Below are 18,217 nucleotides of genomic sequence, written 5' to 3'. Positions count from 1 at the left end.
GATGTTTAACGTTCCACGTTCCAAAAGAACAGGCCAGAAAGGGAAAGAAGTCAGGTACCATTCTTAATCAGTTAGAAACATAGAAAACCTGGAGCACAATACAGGCCCTTCAGCCCACTCTGCTATGCTGAACATGTAGTTTCTTTAGAAATCACCTAGGGTTACTCATAACCCTCTGTTTTGCTAAGCTCCATGTGCCTAAAAGACCCTATGGTATCTGCAGTTGTGCTGTGGCACTACACAGGCTGTGGATAATAATGTTTTGGAGTGAAGTTATGAGATCAGAGGAAGGAAAATATAGGTGGGACACCATGGGGGAACATGAAGGAAACTGTAATCGTTATGTGAGATTTGTCATTGGAATACAGATCCATAATTCTTTGAAGGTAGTCTCACAGGTAGATGGGGTGACTGCATAGGTTTCCTCTGGGTGTTCCAGTTCCCTCCCAGTCCAAAGACGCACCGCTTGGTAGGTTAATTGGTCATTGTAAATTGTCCCTTGATTAGGCTCTGATTAAATCGGGGGTTGCTAGGTGGTGTGGCTCGAAGGACCTGAAGGGAACTTTCTCTGCTGTATCCCGGTACGTAAATAACTATTGAGTAGAAGAACTGAGCTGGCAAGGATATAGTAGAAGAAATGATGGTGGAACTTTCCCTGAGCTTGCTTCTTAAAGCAGAACATCAGCGAACCTACCTGGGGCTAGGTTATTGTGGATCTAAACTATTGTCTTTGACTTAAATAAGGGCAATGATAATGCGTTGAAGATGTCTAAGGTCTAAGGTGGACTGGGAAGTATTCTAACAGCAGATACCGAAAAAGGGGTTCTATGAGAAAGAGGCACGATCTGTGGATAGCAAAAGAGATAAGAATTCAATTCAGATCAGTTCAATTCAAGTCTAATTGTCATTCAACCATACATGAATACCCATGATTACTGACAAATGAAACAGCATTCCCCCAGAACCAAAGTACAAAACACAAAACCAACAGTCACACGCAGCACAAAGCACACATATCACATATAAGATACCAAGATAACAAGCACATTTTATCAGTAGGATACAGCCATGCAAAATAAATCATCTAGACCCTGAGACAATGGACACCGCAGAGATCTGCAGTCAACCAAAATACAGCTTGTCTTCTGCCAAATTTATACTGGTAGTTGGGTGGGTGGGGAGGTTGCAGTAACAACTCCAGGCTGCACACTGCACCACACCACCCCCAGTGGACGCACTGGCTCTCATGCCTCTCTCCTGACAGCATCACTACGGCTTAAAGCCTCTTCCTCACTACGACCGAGGCCACACAGCTCCCCTGTCATCAGCCCCTGCTGTCTGCCATTAAATCAGTGAACCAGACTTCAGCTCAGGATGTTCAATTCAAAAGGCAAGGGGTTGGCCAGAGAATGAGGAAGATTCTAGGATCCAACACTCAACTCACAGGAACTGATTTTGAGAGAAAAGTGATGACAGATGGAATACAGTGTTGGGAAATATATGGTCATGCACTCTGGTAGAAGAAATAAAAGGGTAGTCTATTTAGTAAATGGAGAGAAAATTCAAAAATCAGATGTGCAAAGGGACTTGGGAATCCTAGTGCAGGGTTCCCTAAAGGTTAATTTGCAAGGTAAGCCGGTGATGAGAAAGGCAAATGCGATGTTAGCATTCATTTCTAAAGGACTAGAATGTATGAGCAAGGATGTAATGTTAAGGCACTGGTGAGACCTCGCTTGGAGTATTGAGAGCAGTTTTGGGTCGCTTAACTTAGAAAGGATGTACTGATGCTGGAGAGGGTTCAAAGGATGTTCACAAAATTGATTCCAGGATTAAATGGCTTGTCATATGAAGAGCATGTTTTGGCTCTGGGCCTGTATTCACTAGAATTCAAAAGAATGAGAGGTGACTTAATTGAAACCTATCAAGTGGTGAAAGGTCTTGATAGAGTGGATGTGGAAAGGCTATTTCCTATGGTGGGGGAGTTTAGGATCAGAGGACACAGCCTCAGAATAGAGGGGTGTCTTTTTAGAACAGAGATGAGGAATTCCTTTATCCAGAGAGTGGTGAATCTTTGGAATTGGTTGCCACATGTGGCTGTACAGGTCAAGTCCACAGGGTATATTTAAGGTAGAAGTTGATTAGTTAGGGCATGAAGGGATAAAAGGAGAAGACAGGAGATTGGGGCTGAAAAGGAAATGGATCAGCCATGATGAAATGGTGGAGCAGACTCATAGAAGAAACATAGAAAACCTACAGCACATACAATGCTGTGCTGAACTTGTACTTTAGAAATTACTTAGAAAAATAGAGGACTATGGGTAACCCTAAGCTCCTTGTACCTGTCCAAGAGTCTCTTATAAGACCCTATCATATCCGCCTCCACCACCGTCACCGGCAGCCCAATCCATGCACTCACCCCTCTCACCACTCCCTGACATCTCCTCTGTACCTGCTTCCAAGCACCTTAAAACTGTGCCCTCTCGTGTTAGCCGTAAACAATAGGCCAAATGGCCTACTATGTCTTATGATCTTGTGGTCAATATGAAAATAGGGAGTGAGAGTATCTGTGAATATATAAATCGGAAGAAAACAGTTAAGGTAAGTGTGGAGCCTCTAGTGAATAAAGCTGGTGGATAATGAGAAACACAAAAATGACATTTTTTTCAGTGTTTGCATCAGGCTTCACCCTGGAACACACTTTAAATATCCATATCAGTTCCGCTAATTTCAAATAGCCAGGTAGGGCAGCCCGGTAGTGTAGTGGTTAGCACAACACTTTACCGTACAGGCGATCCGGGTTCAATTCCCACTGCTGCCTGTCAGGAGTTTGTACGTTCCCATGTAAGTTTCCTCTGTGTGTTCTGGTTTCCTCCCACAGTCCAAAGATGGTAAATTGTCCCGTGTTTAGGCTCTACTGAAGAAGCATAAAGAAATGGGCAAAGTTGAGACCAGAAATGCAGTAGTCAGCCATGGAAACTGAGTGCAGCACACGAGAGACACATCAAACTGATATCCCTTCTAGATTGGAAGAAGTCCGCTCTGAACTCTCAGAAACCACTGGAATCCCATTACCCTCCTCTACAGTCCAGAGAAACCTTGTCAGACGTGGTCTAAACGGAAGAGTCGCTGCCAAAAAGCTATTCCTCCAAAGTGAAAACAAAGCCAAGTGAACAATAGTGAATGCACACACTAGTTGTGAACACTATCAACCCCATCCATCTAATTGGACCACAGACACCCCTCCCTAAGCCTCCCACCTCCTGAACTTGGCCTGAAGTTTAACACTTACTGACAGAACAACTGTTGAGCGTCTGTCAGCACAGAGCATCCCACGCACCTTACTGTGACTTAAGAGTCAGCAGATTCTCCAACCTCACACCTCCCGTTCACTGCAGGACATCTAAAAATGTGGGTGGAGTAGAGGCTCCTATCTATGTTGGAATTATTCCCAATGTTCCCAGGAACATATGAGAGTCTGGGATATCAATCAACAGACCAAATCTGAGGAGGCTGAAGTGAGAAATCCCAGCTGGGAGAGACGAGTGTGGGGAACTCACAGCTTCACCAACAAAGAGCTGCAGACATCCACGTGGGAATCACTGGAGGATAGGTGTGACCGTGAGAGTGCAATTTCTGCAGATGGGAACCAAAATGTGTCAGAGTCCACGTTGAAGAGAGAAGCGTTAAGGATATGGGACTGTTCATGACAGAGAGTGTGGTAGGGAGTGTGATTTTCTCTCATGGAAAGTGAAGGGGCAGTTTACAGCTGAACTGGAGGGGGACTAATATCCTAGTGGGAAGGTTTGCTAGTGTCACACAGGGGCAGGGGAATGTTCAAACTAGAGTTGCAGGTGGACAGGAACCAGAGTGTCACAACAGATAGTGGTGTGGTTATGGAGAAAAATGTTGTTAAACCCACATACAAGGCCAGGAATCAAAAGGTTGAGCATGTTGGGACAAATGCTCGGAGCTGCGTATATTTCAATGCAAGGAGTGTCAGGAAGTGTATGGTCATGCATTTTAGTAGAAGAAGTAAGAGCATAGACCATTTTCTAAATGAAGAGAGAATTCAAAAATCTGAGGTGCAACAGGTCTTGGGAGTCCCTGTGTAAGAGTCCCTAAAGGTTAATTTCAATGGTTTCAAAGGTACATTTAATGTCAGGGAAATGTATACAATATACATCCTGAAATGCTTTTTCTTCACAACCATCCACAAAAACAGAGTGCCCCAAAGAATGAATGACAGTTAAATGTTAGAACCACAAAGTCCCCCCCAGCTCCCCCCTCCTGCGTGCAGGCGGCATCAAGCAACAATCCCCCCTCCCTCCACCAGCAAATAAAAGCATTGGCACCCACCACTGAGCATTCAAGCCTTAACAAATCAACAGCAAAGACACAGACTTGCAGTTACCCAAAAGACTGGTTTCACCCAGTATTCAATCGCTCTCTCTCTCTCTCTCTCTCTCTCTCTCTCTCTCTCTCTCTCTCTCTCTCTCTCTCTCTCTCTCTCTCTCTCTCTCTCTCTCTCTCTCTCTCTCTCTCTCTCTCTCTCTCTCTCTCTCTCTCTCTCCTCTCTCTCCCTCTCCCTCTCCCTCTCTCTCTCTCTCTCGCTCTCTCCCTCCCTCCCTCTCTCCTTCTCTCTCTCCCTCTCTCTCTCTCACACACACACACACACACACACACACACACACACATACACAGGATGTGGATAGTCTGCAGAGGGATATAGATAGGTTAAGTGAGTGGGCCAAGGTCTAGCAGATGGAATACAACGTTGGTAAATGCGAGATTATCCACTTTGGAAAGAATAATAGAAGAGCATATTATTTAAATGGTGAAAGATTGCAGCATGCTGTTGTGCAGAGGGATTTGGGAGTGCTTGTGCATGAATCGCAAAAAGTTGGCTTGCAGATGCAACAGGTTATTAAGAAGGCAAACGGAATGTTGGCCTTCATTGCTAGAGGGATTAAATTCAAGAGCAGGGAGGTCATGCTGCAACTATGCAGGTACTGGTGAGGCTGCATTTGGAGTACTGTGTGCAGTTCTGGTCTCCATACTTGAGGAAGGATATACTGGCTTTGGAGGCAGTGCAGAGGAGGTTCACCAGGTTGATTCCAGAGATGAAGGGGTTAACCTATCAGGAGCGATTGAGTCGCCTGGGACTATACACTCTGGAATTCAGAAGAATGAGAGGGGATCTTACAGACACATACTAAATTTCAAATGGGATAGATAAGATAGAAGTAGGAAAGTTGTTTCCATTGGTAGGTGAGACTAGAACTAGGGGACATTGCCTCAAGATTCAGGGAGAAGATTTAAGATGGAGATGAGGAGAATCTGTTTTTCCCAGAGAGTGGTGAATCTGTGGAATTCTCTGCCCAGGGAAGCAGTTGAGGCTTCTTCACTAAATATATTTAAGATACAGTTAGATAGGTTTTTACATAGTAGGGGAATTAAGGGTTATGGGGAAAAGGCAGGTAGATGGAGCTGATTTTATGGACAGATCAGCCATGATCTTATTGAATGATGGGGCAGATTCGATGGGCCGGATGACCCACTCCTACTCTTATTTCTTACGTTCTTATGTCTCCGTTTTCACAGCGAGTGGGGAGACATAACAAACAACTCACTGCTTTACGGTGTTAAAAGTCCATTACGTTGCTTTTTTTTCGAGCTCTGTGCCCAAAGATCACAAGTCTCTGGGCACACAGCCGCAGATTGTCCGACTCCCCCGACGACACACAGGTCTCCTGCCGTGACACCGACCATCAATCCGCCCGTCTCCAGAGCCCCGAGATCCTAGGCTTCCAAAACCGAGTTGGACTCTCGGGCTGAGTCCTTGGCATGCCGAGCAACGGCCAGTTATGAAACCCTGAGAACGGGTCCCATTCCAGCAAAGAGCCGTAGTCAGCGTCTAACACCAGGTCAAGGTCTTCGAAAGAACCCTGAAAGGGAAAAATAAAGATATTAAAGATGGAAGTAGAGCTGTTTCTGAAGATGCACACAAAGGAGTCGCCATTTAGCGCCATCATTACCCCGCTCTGCCTCAATTTGCAGATTGAACTGGTGGTGAGGAAGGCAAATGCAATGTTAGCATTCATTTGAAGAACACTGAAATATAAAAACAAGGATGTAATGTTCAGGTTTTAAAAAGCACTGGTAATGCCTCACTTGGAGTATTGTGAGCAGTTTTGGGCCCTTTATCTAAGAAATGTGCTGACATGAAAATGATTCTGGGACTGAAAGGCTTATCATATGAGGAGCATTTGATGGCTCTGGGCCTGTACTCACTGGAATTCAGTAGAATGAGAGAGGATCTCATTGATATCTAACAAGCTTTAAAAAGACCTCTGTAGAGTGGATGTTTCCAATGGTGGGAAAGTTTAAGACCAGAGGACACAGCCTCACAATAGAGAGGTTTTCATTTAGAACAGAGTTGAGAAGGAATTTATTTCGCCAAAGTGGTGAATCTGTGGAATTTGTTGCCACAGGCGGTTGTGAAGACCAAGTTACTGGGTACATTTAAGGCTGAGGTTGATAAGTTCTTGAATGGTCGGAGCATGAAGGGTTACAGGGAGAATGCAGGAGATTGGGACTGAGAGGGAAATGGATCAGCCATTATGTAATGGTGGAACAGACTTGATAGGCCAAATGGCCTAATTGTGCTCCTATACCTTATAGTGGAGGAAAGGCAGATGACTTAGGGCATGGATCAGCATGTGGAATTATGATATTGCAGCCATTAGTGAGAATTGCTTGCAGGAGGGTCATGACTGGCAGCTCAGTGTTGCTGGATTCCATTGTTTTAGTTGTGACAGAGCAGGAGGGATTAAAGGAGGATTGATGGCATTACTAGTCAGGGAAGTGGCACGGCAGTGGACAGACTGGAGAGCACGTCTAGTGAAGCTTTTTGGGTGGAACTGAAGAACATGACCAGGTTAATGAGATTATATTATAGAGTGCCAAACACTCCACGGGTTTTAGAGAAGTTTGTAGAGAGATCGCAGATGATTGCAAAAAGCATAAGGTTGTGATAGTAGGTAATTTTAACTTGTACTGGGGAATGAGACAGGGCAGGTGACAGAGGTTTGTGAAAGGGACCGTAATACCTTCAGTTTCAAGGTAATTATTGGAAAGGATTCTAAATTGGAGTTCAATGTTGATGGTGTCAGGTTCGATCTGACTAATGTGGATTGGGATAGGTAGGTTTTTGGCAAAAGTATACTTGGTAAATGGGAGGACTTCAAAAATGAAATTTTGAGAGTACAGAGTGTGTTGCTGTCAGAATAAAAGGCAAGGATAACAGGTTTAGGGAACCTTGTTTTTCCAAGAGATATTGTGGCCCTGGTTAAGAAAAGGGAAGTGCATAGCAGGTAGAGACAGGCAGGAATAAATTAGGTACTTGAGTATAAACAATGCAAGAGAACACTTGAGAAGGGAATCAGGAGGGCTAAAATAAGGCAAAATGTTTCTCTAGCAGACAAGTTGAAGGAGAATCCTAAGGGCATCTACAGATATATTAAGAGCTAAAGGATAGCATGGGGCAAAATTGGTTGTCTGGTAATCTATGCATGGAGCTCAAAGAGGTGGGGGAAGATCTTAAATGGATTTTTTTTTCATCTGTACTTAATCAAGAGAGGAATAGAGTCTGTAGATGTGAAGAAAAATGCAGCAGCAAGGCCATAGACCCTATAGAGATTACAGAGGAGGAGGCGTTTGCTGTCTTGAGGCAAATTAGGTTGGATAGATCCCCAGGGCCTGACAAGGTGTTCCCTCAGACCCTGTGTGAGGCTAGTGTGAAAATTCCAGGGATAATTAAAACATCCTTAGCCACAGGCATGATGCCGGAAAGTTGGAGGAGAGCTAACGTTGTTCTGCTGTTAAGAAAGACTCTAAGAATAAACTAGGAAATTATAGGCTGGTGAGCCCGACATCAATAGTGGGAACATTATTGGAAGGTATTCTAAGGAACTGGATATATATAGGTATTTGGATATACAAGGACAGATTAGTCATAGTCAGCATGGTTTTGTGTGTGATAGGTCATGTCTAACTAATCTAATAGAGTTTTTCATGTAACTTACAGGGAAGTTAATGAAAGCGAGGCAGTGGATGTTATCTACATGGATTTTAGCAAGCTTAACTGGACCTGTAAATTTGCATAAGACACTAAGATTGGGGGGGACGTCACGTGATGACGTAGGATCGAGATGCGGGAACCCAGCACTCCAGTAAAAAATCAGTAAATTAATGTTTAAGTGAAGAAAAGTTAGTAAATACTTTCTAAAAGTTACTTATAAACTACTCTGGATTGTTTCAAACTATGTCTCATAAACAGAAGACACTAAGATTGGGGGTGCAATGCACAGCGAGGAAGACTATCAGAGCTTGCAACGAGATCTAGACCAGTTGGAAGAATGGGCTGAAAAATGGCAGATGGAATGTAATACAGACAAGCGTGAGGTTTTGCACTTTTTGAGGACCAAGTTGTTGGTGAGGTCTAATTTTGAGTATTGTGTGCAGTTTTGGTTATCTCTTACGGGAAAGATACAAATAAGGTTGAAAGAGTACAGAGAAAATTTACAAATATGTTGCTGGGACTTGAGGACCTGAGTCTTGCTGAAAAATTCAACATATTAGGACATTATTTCTGAGAGATTAAACGTTTGAGGGGAGATTTGATAGAGGTATACAAAATATGAGGGGTATAGATAGGACAAATGCAAGCAGGCTTTTCCCATTGTGGTTGGGTGAGGCTAGAACCAGAGGTTATGAGTGAAAGGTGAAAAGTTTAAGGGGAACTTGAGGGGGAACTTCTTCACTCAGAGGGTGGCGAGAGTGTGAGACAAGCTGCCAGCAAGTTTGATTTCAATATTTAAGAGAAATTTGGATATGTACTTGGATGAAAGGATATGAAGAGCTATGATCTGGGTGGAGGACGGTGGGAGAAGGCAGTTTAATGGATTAGCTTAGACTAGATGGGTCAAAGGGCCTGTTCCAGTGCTGTAGTGGTCTATGAGTCTATGTGTGAGAGATGGTCAAGGGCTGAAAGTGCAATGGACAGAACGTGTCAGTGAGTGTTATGGTAACTGGAAGTGATAGAGGAAGTGTGGTTCTGTGACAAGGAGAGGAGGTCTAACTGTGATGGTGAAATGTCCACTGTGACAAGGAGGATCGGTGGTAACGGCGGATTTCTTGCTCCACAGATATAGATGAGTGCAGCAATGCCACCATCTGCGGACCCAACGCCTACTGTCAGAATGTGGCAGCGTCGTTCCGGTGTCACTGTGACCAGGGTTACCAGAGGGCATCAGATGGGTCACAGTGTGTGGGTAAGACCTGTGGTGGGAGTGACTGAGAGTATCTGGCTGGGACCTACCCTGCTCAAGATTACTCAAGTGTGGCAGATAGTGACTACCGGTGAAGCACTGGGTGACACCTGTGGTCCTGGTCCTGGCATCGAAAAATGTTATGAATCTCTGACACTTCCCACACCTCTCCATATTTCCTTCCCTCACCATTCTCCCTATCTCTCTGTCTTCTGCCTGTCACTCACTTCCTACTACCTTTTTCTGCCCTCTCTCTCTCCCTCTATCCCTTCTGTATCTCTCTGTCCCCATCTCTCTCACTCTCCTATTTCTCATACTCTTGCCCCTCTCTCAATCTCTCACCCCTTCCTTCATCGTCCCGAGATCATCAGACATACAAGCAGAATTAGGCCATTTGGTCCATCCAGTGTGCTCTACCTTTCCATCATGGCTGATTTATTATTCCTCCCAACCCTATTTTCCTGCCTTCTCCCTGTAACCTTTAATGCCCTTACTAATCAAGAACTTGTCAACCTCCATTGTGAATTCCACCACCCTTTGGCCAAAGAAATTTCTCCTCATCTCTGTTCTAAGAGGACATCCCTCTATTCTGAGGCTGTGTCCTCTGGTTGTAGACTTCCCCAATTTGGGAAACATGCTCTCCATGTCTTCTTTGTCTAAGCCCTTCAATATTCCATAGATTTCAATGAGATCCCCATCATTCTTCTAAACTCCAGCAAGTACAGGCCCATCAACATCAGTTACCCCTCATATGCTCATCATCATCATTATGTGGGTGATCATGTTCTTTCCATTACCTAGATTGTTCTTGGCAAGTTTTTCTACAGAAAGTAGTTTGCCTGTGCTTTCTTCTGGGCAGTGCTTTTACAAGACGGGTGACCTCAGCCATTATCAATGCCCTTCAGAGATTGCCTGCCAGTGACAGTGGTCATATACTCATGACTTGTGATATGCAAGTCTTCCGTCCATGACCATCTACCACCTGCTGCCGTGGCATCAGGTGACCCTGATCCCGGGGATAAGCAGTGATATGTTGGGCCGAATTCACTACTTTTTGTAGGATTTTCTCTTCAAAAGCATTGGTGTTTCCATACCAGGCCATGGTGCACGACACACCTATAGAAATGGGATTAGTGTATGATCGATGTGAATAGTTGTTTTAGGTTCGCCACATACTGGGTGGCTGAAAGGCCTGTTTCTGTTCTGAACCTCTCTGTCATGCTCTGAGATGGTGTCAATGCCTACTAAACCCTGAGCCATTCAGTCTCTACCATCACTGCAATCTGCACTGACGGGACTCTGACCTCACTAGCATTCTGTACTAACCCCGCACCTCACACTTTCTAGGACACTTCTTTACTCGGACATGGTACTCGGAAGTGGTGGTGTATGGGGGGGGGGGGGGGGGCGGTTGTTTTTCTTGTTCTGTTTGTGCAGTTTTTTTTTAAAGGTGGGGGGTGGGGTTGATGTTCTTGTGACTGTTTGCACGACTTGTTATTTTTTCCACACGGGGGCAGGGTTGATGTTTTTCTTTGAACTGGTTTCATGGGTTTCTTTGCTTCGTTGCTGTCTGGAGAAGACGAATCTCAGAGTAGTATACCACATAAATTGATAATAAGTGTAGCTGAACCTTGCATTCATTAGAACCCTACACTAGTTAAGACTCTGTATTCACTAAGATCCAATGTGCAGAAGATTTGCAATGATCAATGTTATCTTGGACTTGTTATCACACCTGAATGCTGTTTTCAGGAGAGGTCCGATTGTTCACCTGTGGCACAACATGGCCTTGCAAATGCTTGGAGTTTCCTTCACCAGGACCCAATGTAGATGAAGGATTGTTCACCTGTATTTACCTGAAAACTGAATTTGAATCAAGTTTATTTTCTCTGATTTATGTCATGAAATTTGTCATTTTGCAGCAGCAGTACAGTGCAATCCACAAAAAATCTATAAATTACAGTAAGAAATATATCTGAATTCTGGTTAATTGGGCCATTGGTTCAGTAGGGCAACCGCTTATTTGAGATAGCTCTTAAAGAACAAAAACAAATTGAGAAATGGCCGGGATTCCCTTTATTTATTTGGGGCATTATGCTGCAGGAAACAGTTGCCGAACAGTCTCTAACTAGTGTCATATAATCATATAACAATTACAGCATGGAAACAGGCCATCTCAGCCCTTCTAGTCCGTGCTGAACGCTTACTCTCACCTAGTTCCACCAACCCGCACTCAGCCTATAACCTTCCATTCCTTTCCTGTCCATTTACCTATCCAATTTTTTTTAAATGACAATATCGAATCTGCCTCTACCACTTCTACTGGAAGCTCATTCCACACAGCTACCACTCTCTGAGTAAAGAAGTTCCCCCTCGTGTTACCCCTAAACTTTTACCCCCTAACTCTCAACTCATGTCCTCTTGTTTGAATCTCCCCTACTCTCAATGGAAAAAGCCTATCCACGTCAACTCTGTCTATCTCTATCTCTATGAGCATTTGGAGAAGTACAGTGTACTCATGGATAGTCAACATGGCTTTGTGAAAGGAAGATGGTGCCTCACGAGCCTGATTGAGTTTTTTGAAGAGGTAACAAAAGAAATTGATGAGGGTAGGGCAGTGAATGTGGTCTACATGGACTTTTGCAAAGCATTTGACAAGGTCCCTCATGACAGACTCATCCAGAAAGTCATGAGGCATAGGATAAGTGGAACCTTGGCTGTTTGGATAAAAAATTGGCCTAAAGGAAGAAAGCAGAGGGTAGTTGTGGAAGGAAAGTATTCTGCCTGGAGGTCGGTGACTAGTGGAGTGCCGCAGGGATCTGTCCTGGGACCCCTGCTATTTGTGATTTTTATAAATGACCTGGATGTAGAGGCAGAAGGATGGGTGAGTAAGTTTGCGGATGACACAAAGATTGGAGGAGTTGTGGATGGAGCTGTAGGTGGTCGAAGGTTACAAGCGGACATAGACAGGCTGCAGAGCTGGGCAGAAAAATGGCAGATGGAGTTCAATCCAGACAAGTGTGAGGTGATGCATTTTGGAAGGACAAACCAGAAGACTGAGTACAGGATTAATGGTCAGTTACCTAAGAGTGTGGATGAACAAAGGGACCTTGGGGTTCAAATCCATACAGCCCTCAAGGTCACTGCGCAGGTTGATAGGGTAGTTAAGAAGGCCTATGGGATGCTAGGCTTCATTAACAGGGGGATTGAGTTCAAGAGAGGTCATGTTGCAACTCTACAAATCTCTGGTGAGACCGCATTTAGAGTACTGTGTTAAATTCTGGTCACCTCATTATAGGAAGGATGTGGAAGAGGGTGAGGGTGCAGAGGAGATTTACCAGGATGTTCCCTGGTTTGAGAACAAATCATATGAAGCAAGGTTAGCAGAGCTGGGACTTTTCTCTTTGGAGCGTAGAAGAATGAGAGGGGACTTGATAGAGGTCTACAAGATTATGAGAGGCATAGACAGGGTGGATAGTCAGTACCTGTTTCCCAGGGGACCAATAGCAAACACCAGAGGGCATAGGTACAAAATTAAGGGAGGGAAGTTTAGGAGAGACATCAGGGGTAAGTTTTTTTACACAGAGGGTTGTGAGTGCCTGGAATGACTTGCCAGGGATGGTGGTGGAGGCTAAATCATTAGGGGAATTTAAGAGCCTCTTGGACAGGCACATGGATGAAAGAAAAATGGAGGGTTATGGGGTAGTGTGGGTTTAGTACTTTTTTCTTAAGGATTATATGGGTCGGCACAACATGGATTCTATGTTTCTATGGTTCTACCCCCTCATAATTTTAAATACCTCTATCAAGTCCCCCCTCAACCTTCTACGCTCCAAAGATTAAAGACCTAACTTGTTCAACCTTCCTCTGTAACTTAGGTGCTGAAACCCAGGTAACATTCTAGTAAATCTCCTCTGTACTCTCTCTATTTTGTTGACATCTTTCCTGTAATTCGATGACCAGAACTGTAAATAATACTCCAAATTTGGCCTCGCCAATGCCTTGTACAATTTTAACATTACATCCCAACTCCTATACTCAATGCTCTGATTTATAAAGGCCAGCATACCAAAAGCTTTCTTCACCACCCTATCCACATGAGATTCCACCTTCCGGGAACTATGCACCATTCTTCCTAGGTCTCTCTGTTCTACTCTCATCTACGAGCACTTGTATGACCATTAGTCACTTCACCGTGCTTAGAGTGAATAGTTTTAAATAGTGTTCTGTTGTGTGTGTTTGTCTTCGAAATGTCACTGATAGTTGGTGACAAATAAGCAGTAAGACAGTTATGAACTGTTTTGCTCACCACGGTTTCAAGCATTCAGGCTTGGAGGTACCAGAAACGGCCGAGAGTGAACATGAAACGATTTCACTACTTCAACAAGTTAGGACTGTGAAGAAATTGAAGGTATCAACAATTATCTTGAATGTTACAATGAAAATGAAGATTTGGAAGATGCAATCATCTAAAACATTATATGAAGGCAGTCCATTGTCTGCACTAGGTGTCTGCGGCAGAAACTAATACCAAGTTTCATAGAATTAGTAGTGTTCTAATTTGTTCTGTATTTCATTTAAATACATAATTCATCACAGTTAAATGGTAGTTTAACTTTTTAATACCTTTTTAAACTGTTTGCATGAAACTTCAGCTAACTGGGTACGGCACTTAATTGGACCAAAATGCACTGGTCCCAGTGTGTCCCGATTAACCAGAATCCACTGGTGAAAGAGAAAAGAAAGAAAACAGTAAGGATGCTTACATGTCCATTCACAAATCTGATAGCCAAGCGGAAGAAACTGTTCCTGATTCACTCAGTGTGGGTTCTGTACCTGCTCCTTGATGGTAACGATGAGAAGAGGGCATGTCCTGCGTGATGAGGGTCCTTAATGATGCATTTGGCCTTCTTGAGGCATCACCTTTTGAAGATGTTCTAGATGCTGGGGAGGCTAGTGCCCATGACGGAGATGGCTGTATTTGCAACTTTCTGCAGCTTTTTCCCAAACCTGTGCAGTGGTGTGTTTCCATACCAGACGCTAGTGCTACCAGTCAGGATGCTCTCCATGGTACATCTGTAGAAATTTGCAAGAGTTTAGTGTGTCAAGTACCCCATGACGGGTTAAAGAACCAGCAGAAATGGAAAACACATTGGAGTCTGGTATCGCTATAAACTAATAGTGTTTATTAGTAACTACGCAATACAGTACTATAAATGCAAATATATTAAACAGGTTAGCAATGATATATACGTACATAAGCGTGGAAATAGGAGCAAAACTAGGCTCTTCCAAACTTAGGGATGAATGGATATAGTCTTCCAATGTTTAAGAGAGTTCAGTTCAGTTCAAGGTAGTTAGTTCAGTAATGTTGGAGAGAGAGAGAGGTGAGAGGTGAGCTGATGCCATTGATCTTCCCGTTGTCTTCTGAAACCCCTGTTGTCCTCCAAAATCCTGTTGAAGTCACCAACTGTGACCATAACATGTACCACCGTTCTTCAGTGATGGAATTATCACCCAGGCGAGGGTGGGCACACAAATAATTCCCCACCGGCTGCACCTTTTCACACTGTGAGAGCCACTGATTGATTTCCCCAAATTGATCCTCCAAAACCCCACCTTCCTGTGGGTACAACAAAGCTCGTCCAGTGTCCAAAACCATGTGCCTGTCTGTGCATCAGTGGACCTGGTATTTATCTCCACATGTTGGACACAAGCTGTCCATCAACCTGCTCCGCCCTCGTCTCTCTGTAAGAGTTTTACAAGCAGGCAAGTGTCCTTGTGGAAAGGTAAACAAACTTGTAGAGAAACCATAACATCAATTGTCCGAGCAGTCTCTGTCTCTCTCTCTCTCTCTCTTTGTAACAGCTCAAACAGTGTCCAAAAGTCAGTCTCATTCTCCCGACATTTTAAAGTGATTGTCCACAGAAAATATGAACCCTAGGGGTACATAACAAGTGACATACCAAATCTTCTCAAACTCCAAATTAAATATAGCCACTGATGTGCCTCCTCTGTAACTGTATCAATATGTTGAGCCCAGGAATTTGAAATTGCCCACTCTTAAGAAAACTAAAAGAGTAGAGCAAAAGGGAACAAGAAGGTAGTGAGGTTTGGTTCATTGTCCCTTCAGAAACCTGTAGACATATGTGGCAGATTCAAGCCAGACTAGGTCATCATGTATAGGGTCTCCCCCTCCACCCTTCCCAAAACATTGACATAAACCTTTGTGCCTCTGTAAACACTGCTGAGTTCTTTCAACATTCCACTCTCGGTGGGTGACCCATTTCTATGAAACAGACCTTGATGAGTGTGTGGAATACCCGACGATCTGTGGCTCCAAACGTTGTAAGAACACCCCCGGCTCCTTCCAGTGCATCACCGAGTGTGGAGTGGGATACCAGCTGAGCCCCGCCCAGCGGTGCATCGGTGAGTTGTTCCTCATCTCTCTGAACCCGGTCACAGAGCTCTGCCTGGTAATCAGTTCCCAACCTTCGGCTCCATCTGTGTCCTTACCCAGTTTGTTAAACCAAGAGCACTTTTACAGACTGAAAAGGGCACAGTGTTGGAACACAAGGACATTAACAAGGAGACTATGTCTTCTTTTCACTGGAATGCCTTCTCCTGCGTTATGGATTCTCAATGCAGCATAATTCAAGGCTTTGAGAATCGCTTTCAAACTTTGGCTAAAGCAAAAGGAACTTATCTCTTACTATCTCTTTTTTTAGTTAGTCCCGACGAAGGGTCTTGGCCCAAAACGTCGACTGTACTTCTCCCTATAGATGCTACCTGGCCTGCTGTGTTCCACCAGCATTTTGTGTGTGTTGCTTGAATTTCCAGCATCTGCAGATATCCTCGTGTTTGAGGAACTTATTGAAATCATTTGTCACTGGTTGCAGTCAGTGGCTGGTGAACTGGCCAAGGAAGGAATCAGCCCATCATAGGGAGTCTGTCTGAGAGTGTGATGGGGCATCTGAGTTTGCCATTGCTAGGTGTGTGAGATAGTCATGGTGAAAGTGTGATGGAGTGACAGTGAGTGTTACAGTGACAACCTGACAGCATGATAGAGAACATGTGACGAGGAGTGAAGGTTTAGCTCTGATGGTGAAATGTCCACTGTGACAAGGAGGATCGGTGGTAACGGCGGATTTCTTGCTCCACAGATATAGACGAGTGCAGCAATGCCACCATCTGTGGACCCAACGCCTACTGTCAGAATGTGGCAGCGTCGTTCCGGTGTCACTGTGACCAGGGTTACCAGAGGGCATCAGATGGCTCACAGTGTGTGGGTAAGACCCATGGTGGGATTGACTGAGGGTATCTGGCAGGGGTCGACGACGTTGGTTCAGATCACTCACGAGTGCCAGGTGGAGACCACCGGTGACTCCCGTGGTCCTGGTCCTGGTGCTGTGATGCAATGGGAATCTCCATAGTAACTGGAACCATTGGCATCACACATTGAAACATAGAAACAGCCGTCGATGAGGCTGTTCAGCTGTCCTTGTCTTTGCAAGAACTCTGTAACCCTCCAAGTAGTCTTGCCATTACATTTTCCCACAGCCCTCTATATCTTTGTCCTTTGATATTTTCTTTTGATATTTTTCAACCTGATTTCTTTCATGCATCATGGAACAAGGCATGTTTCTATCTCCCCTTGCTTCAAAGTTCAAAGTACATTTATTATCAAAGTATGTATGCATTAGATTAGGCAGCCACAAAACAAAGAACCCATACAAAATAAGAAGACCATCGAACACCCAATGCGCAGAGAGGGTAAAACAAATTGTGTAAACAATAAAAGTAAACAAATAGCATTCAGAACAAAAGTGAGTCCTCAGACACAAAGCCCAGAGCAGCCGAAACAGGCCCACAGCCTCAGTCCAGCAGTGTCGCAGAGCCCAGGGCAGCTGATCAGACTCACAGCTTCATCCTCAGTGCAGTGGAGAGCAGAGTAAACGTCACAGAGTAGTGAGTAAAACCAGCCCCACTCTTGCTTCTGGTCCCGACACCCTGCCTTTTCAATCCACCTGCCTCTGCATTTAACTCATCCTTGCTGTAAGGCCTGGGCTCTGTCTCATCAATACAGTCTGAGCCTGGACCTGACAGCCACTTTTCAGCCTGTACCTGACCTTTCCAAGTCGTATATCCATTGCACACTTCATGACTTATAGCATCTCTTGCAAATCTCTCAAAGTCCCTGCTTCTTCCTGATTGCTCCCTCATAAATCTCCAGACTGCAGTATCTTCCAAACGTCTGGGCTCCAGAGAGTGAAGAGATTCTTCATCACGAACACGACCCAGTGGTTTATAAAGATTTCGCTTTATTTCCTTGCTTTGTCACTCTTTGCCAAAACATCAAAGCCCATGATCCTGTCAGCTTCTGTACAGCCAAATTCAGAATCACCAACACGTCATGAAATGTGTTATCTTTGCGGCAGCAATACAATGCAATACATGATAATAGAGAAAGAAAAACTTCAATTACAGTAAGTGTGTGTGTGTATATATATATATATAAAATAGTTAAATTAAATAAGTAGTACAAAAACAGAAATAAACAAGTGAGGTAGTGTTCGTGGGTTCAATGTCCATTCAGAAATTGGATGGCAGAGGGGAAGAAGCTGTTCCTGAATCATTGAGTATGTGCCTTCAGGCTTCTGTGCCTCCTCCCTGATGGTAGCAATGAAACAAGGGCATGTCCTGGGGAATGCGGGTCCTTTTTGGATGTAATGGATGTCGCCTTTTTGAGGCGGAGGCTGGTGCCCATGATGGAGCTGACTGTTTACAACTCTCTGCAGCTTATTTCAGTCCTGTGCAGTAGCTCCCCCCTCCCCCCATACCAGATGGTGATGCAGGCAGCTATAATACTCTCCAGGGTACATCTGTAG

General features: G+C 44.3%; 1 protein-coding gene across 2 annotated transcripts in view; it reads left to right on the top strand.

Annotated features, from left to right (window-relative positions):
- LOC140737325 (latent-transforming growth factor beta-binding protein 1-like) overlaps window positions 1-18,217 on the top strand; it is a 234,097-nt gene that overhangs the window by 166,458 nt on the left and 49,422 nt on the right. For both annotated transcript variants that reach the window (XM_073063756.1, XM_073063757.1), the window contains 2 exons: window positions 9,207-9,332; window positions 16,493-16,618. In XM_073063756.1, the coding sequence (XP_072919857.1) occupies window positions 9,207-9,332; window positions 16,493-16,618 (252 nt within the window). The remainder of the gene's footprint in view (window positions 1-9,206; window positions 9,333-16,492; window positions 16,619-18,217) is intronic.

Source organism: Hemitrygon akajei, chromosome 12 (assembly GCF_048418815.1).
Source record: "Hemitrygon akajei chromosome 12, sHemAka1.3, whole genome shotgun sequence".
Classification (NCBI taxonomy): domain Eukaryota; kingdom Metazoa; phylum Chordata; class Chondrichthyes; order Myliobatiformes; family Dasyatidae; genus Hemitrygon; species Hemitrygon akajei.
The sequence above is the reverse complement of the archived record's forward strand: the minus strand, read 5'-3'. Positions and strand labels throughout refer to the sequence as shown.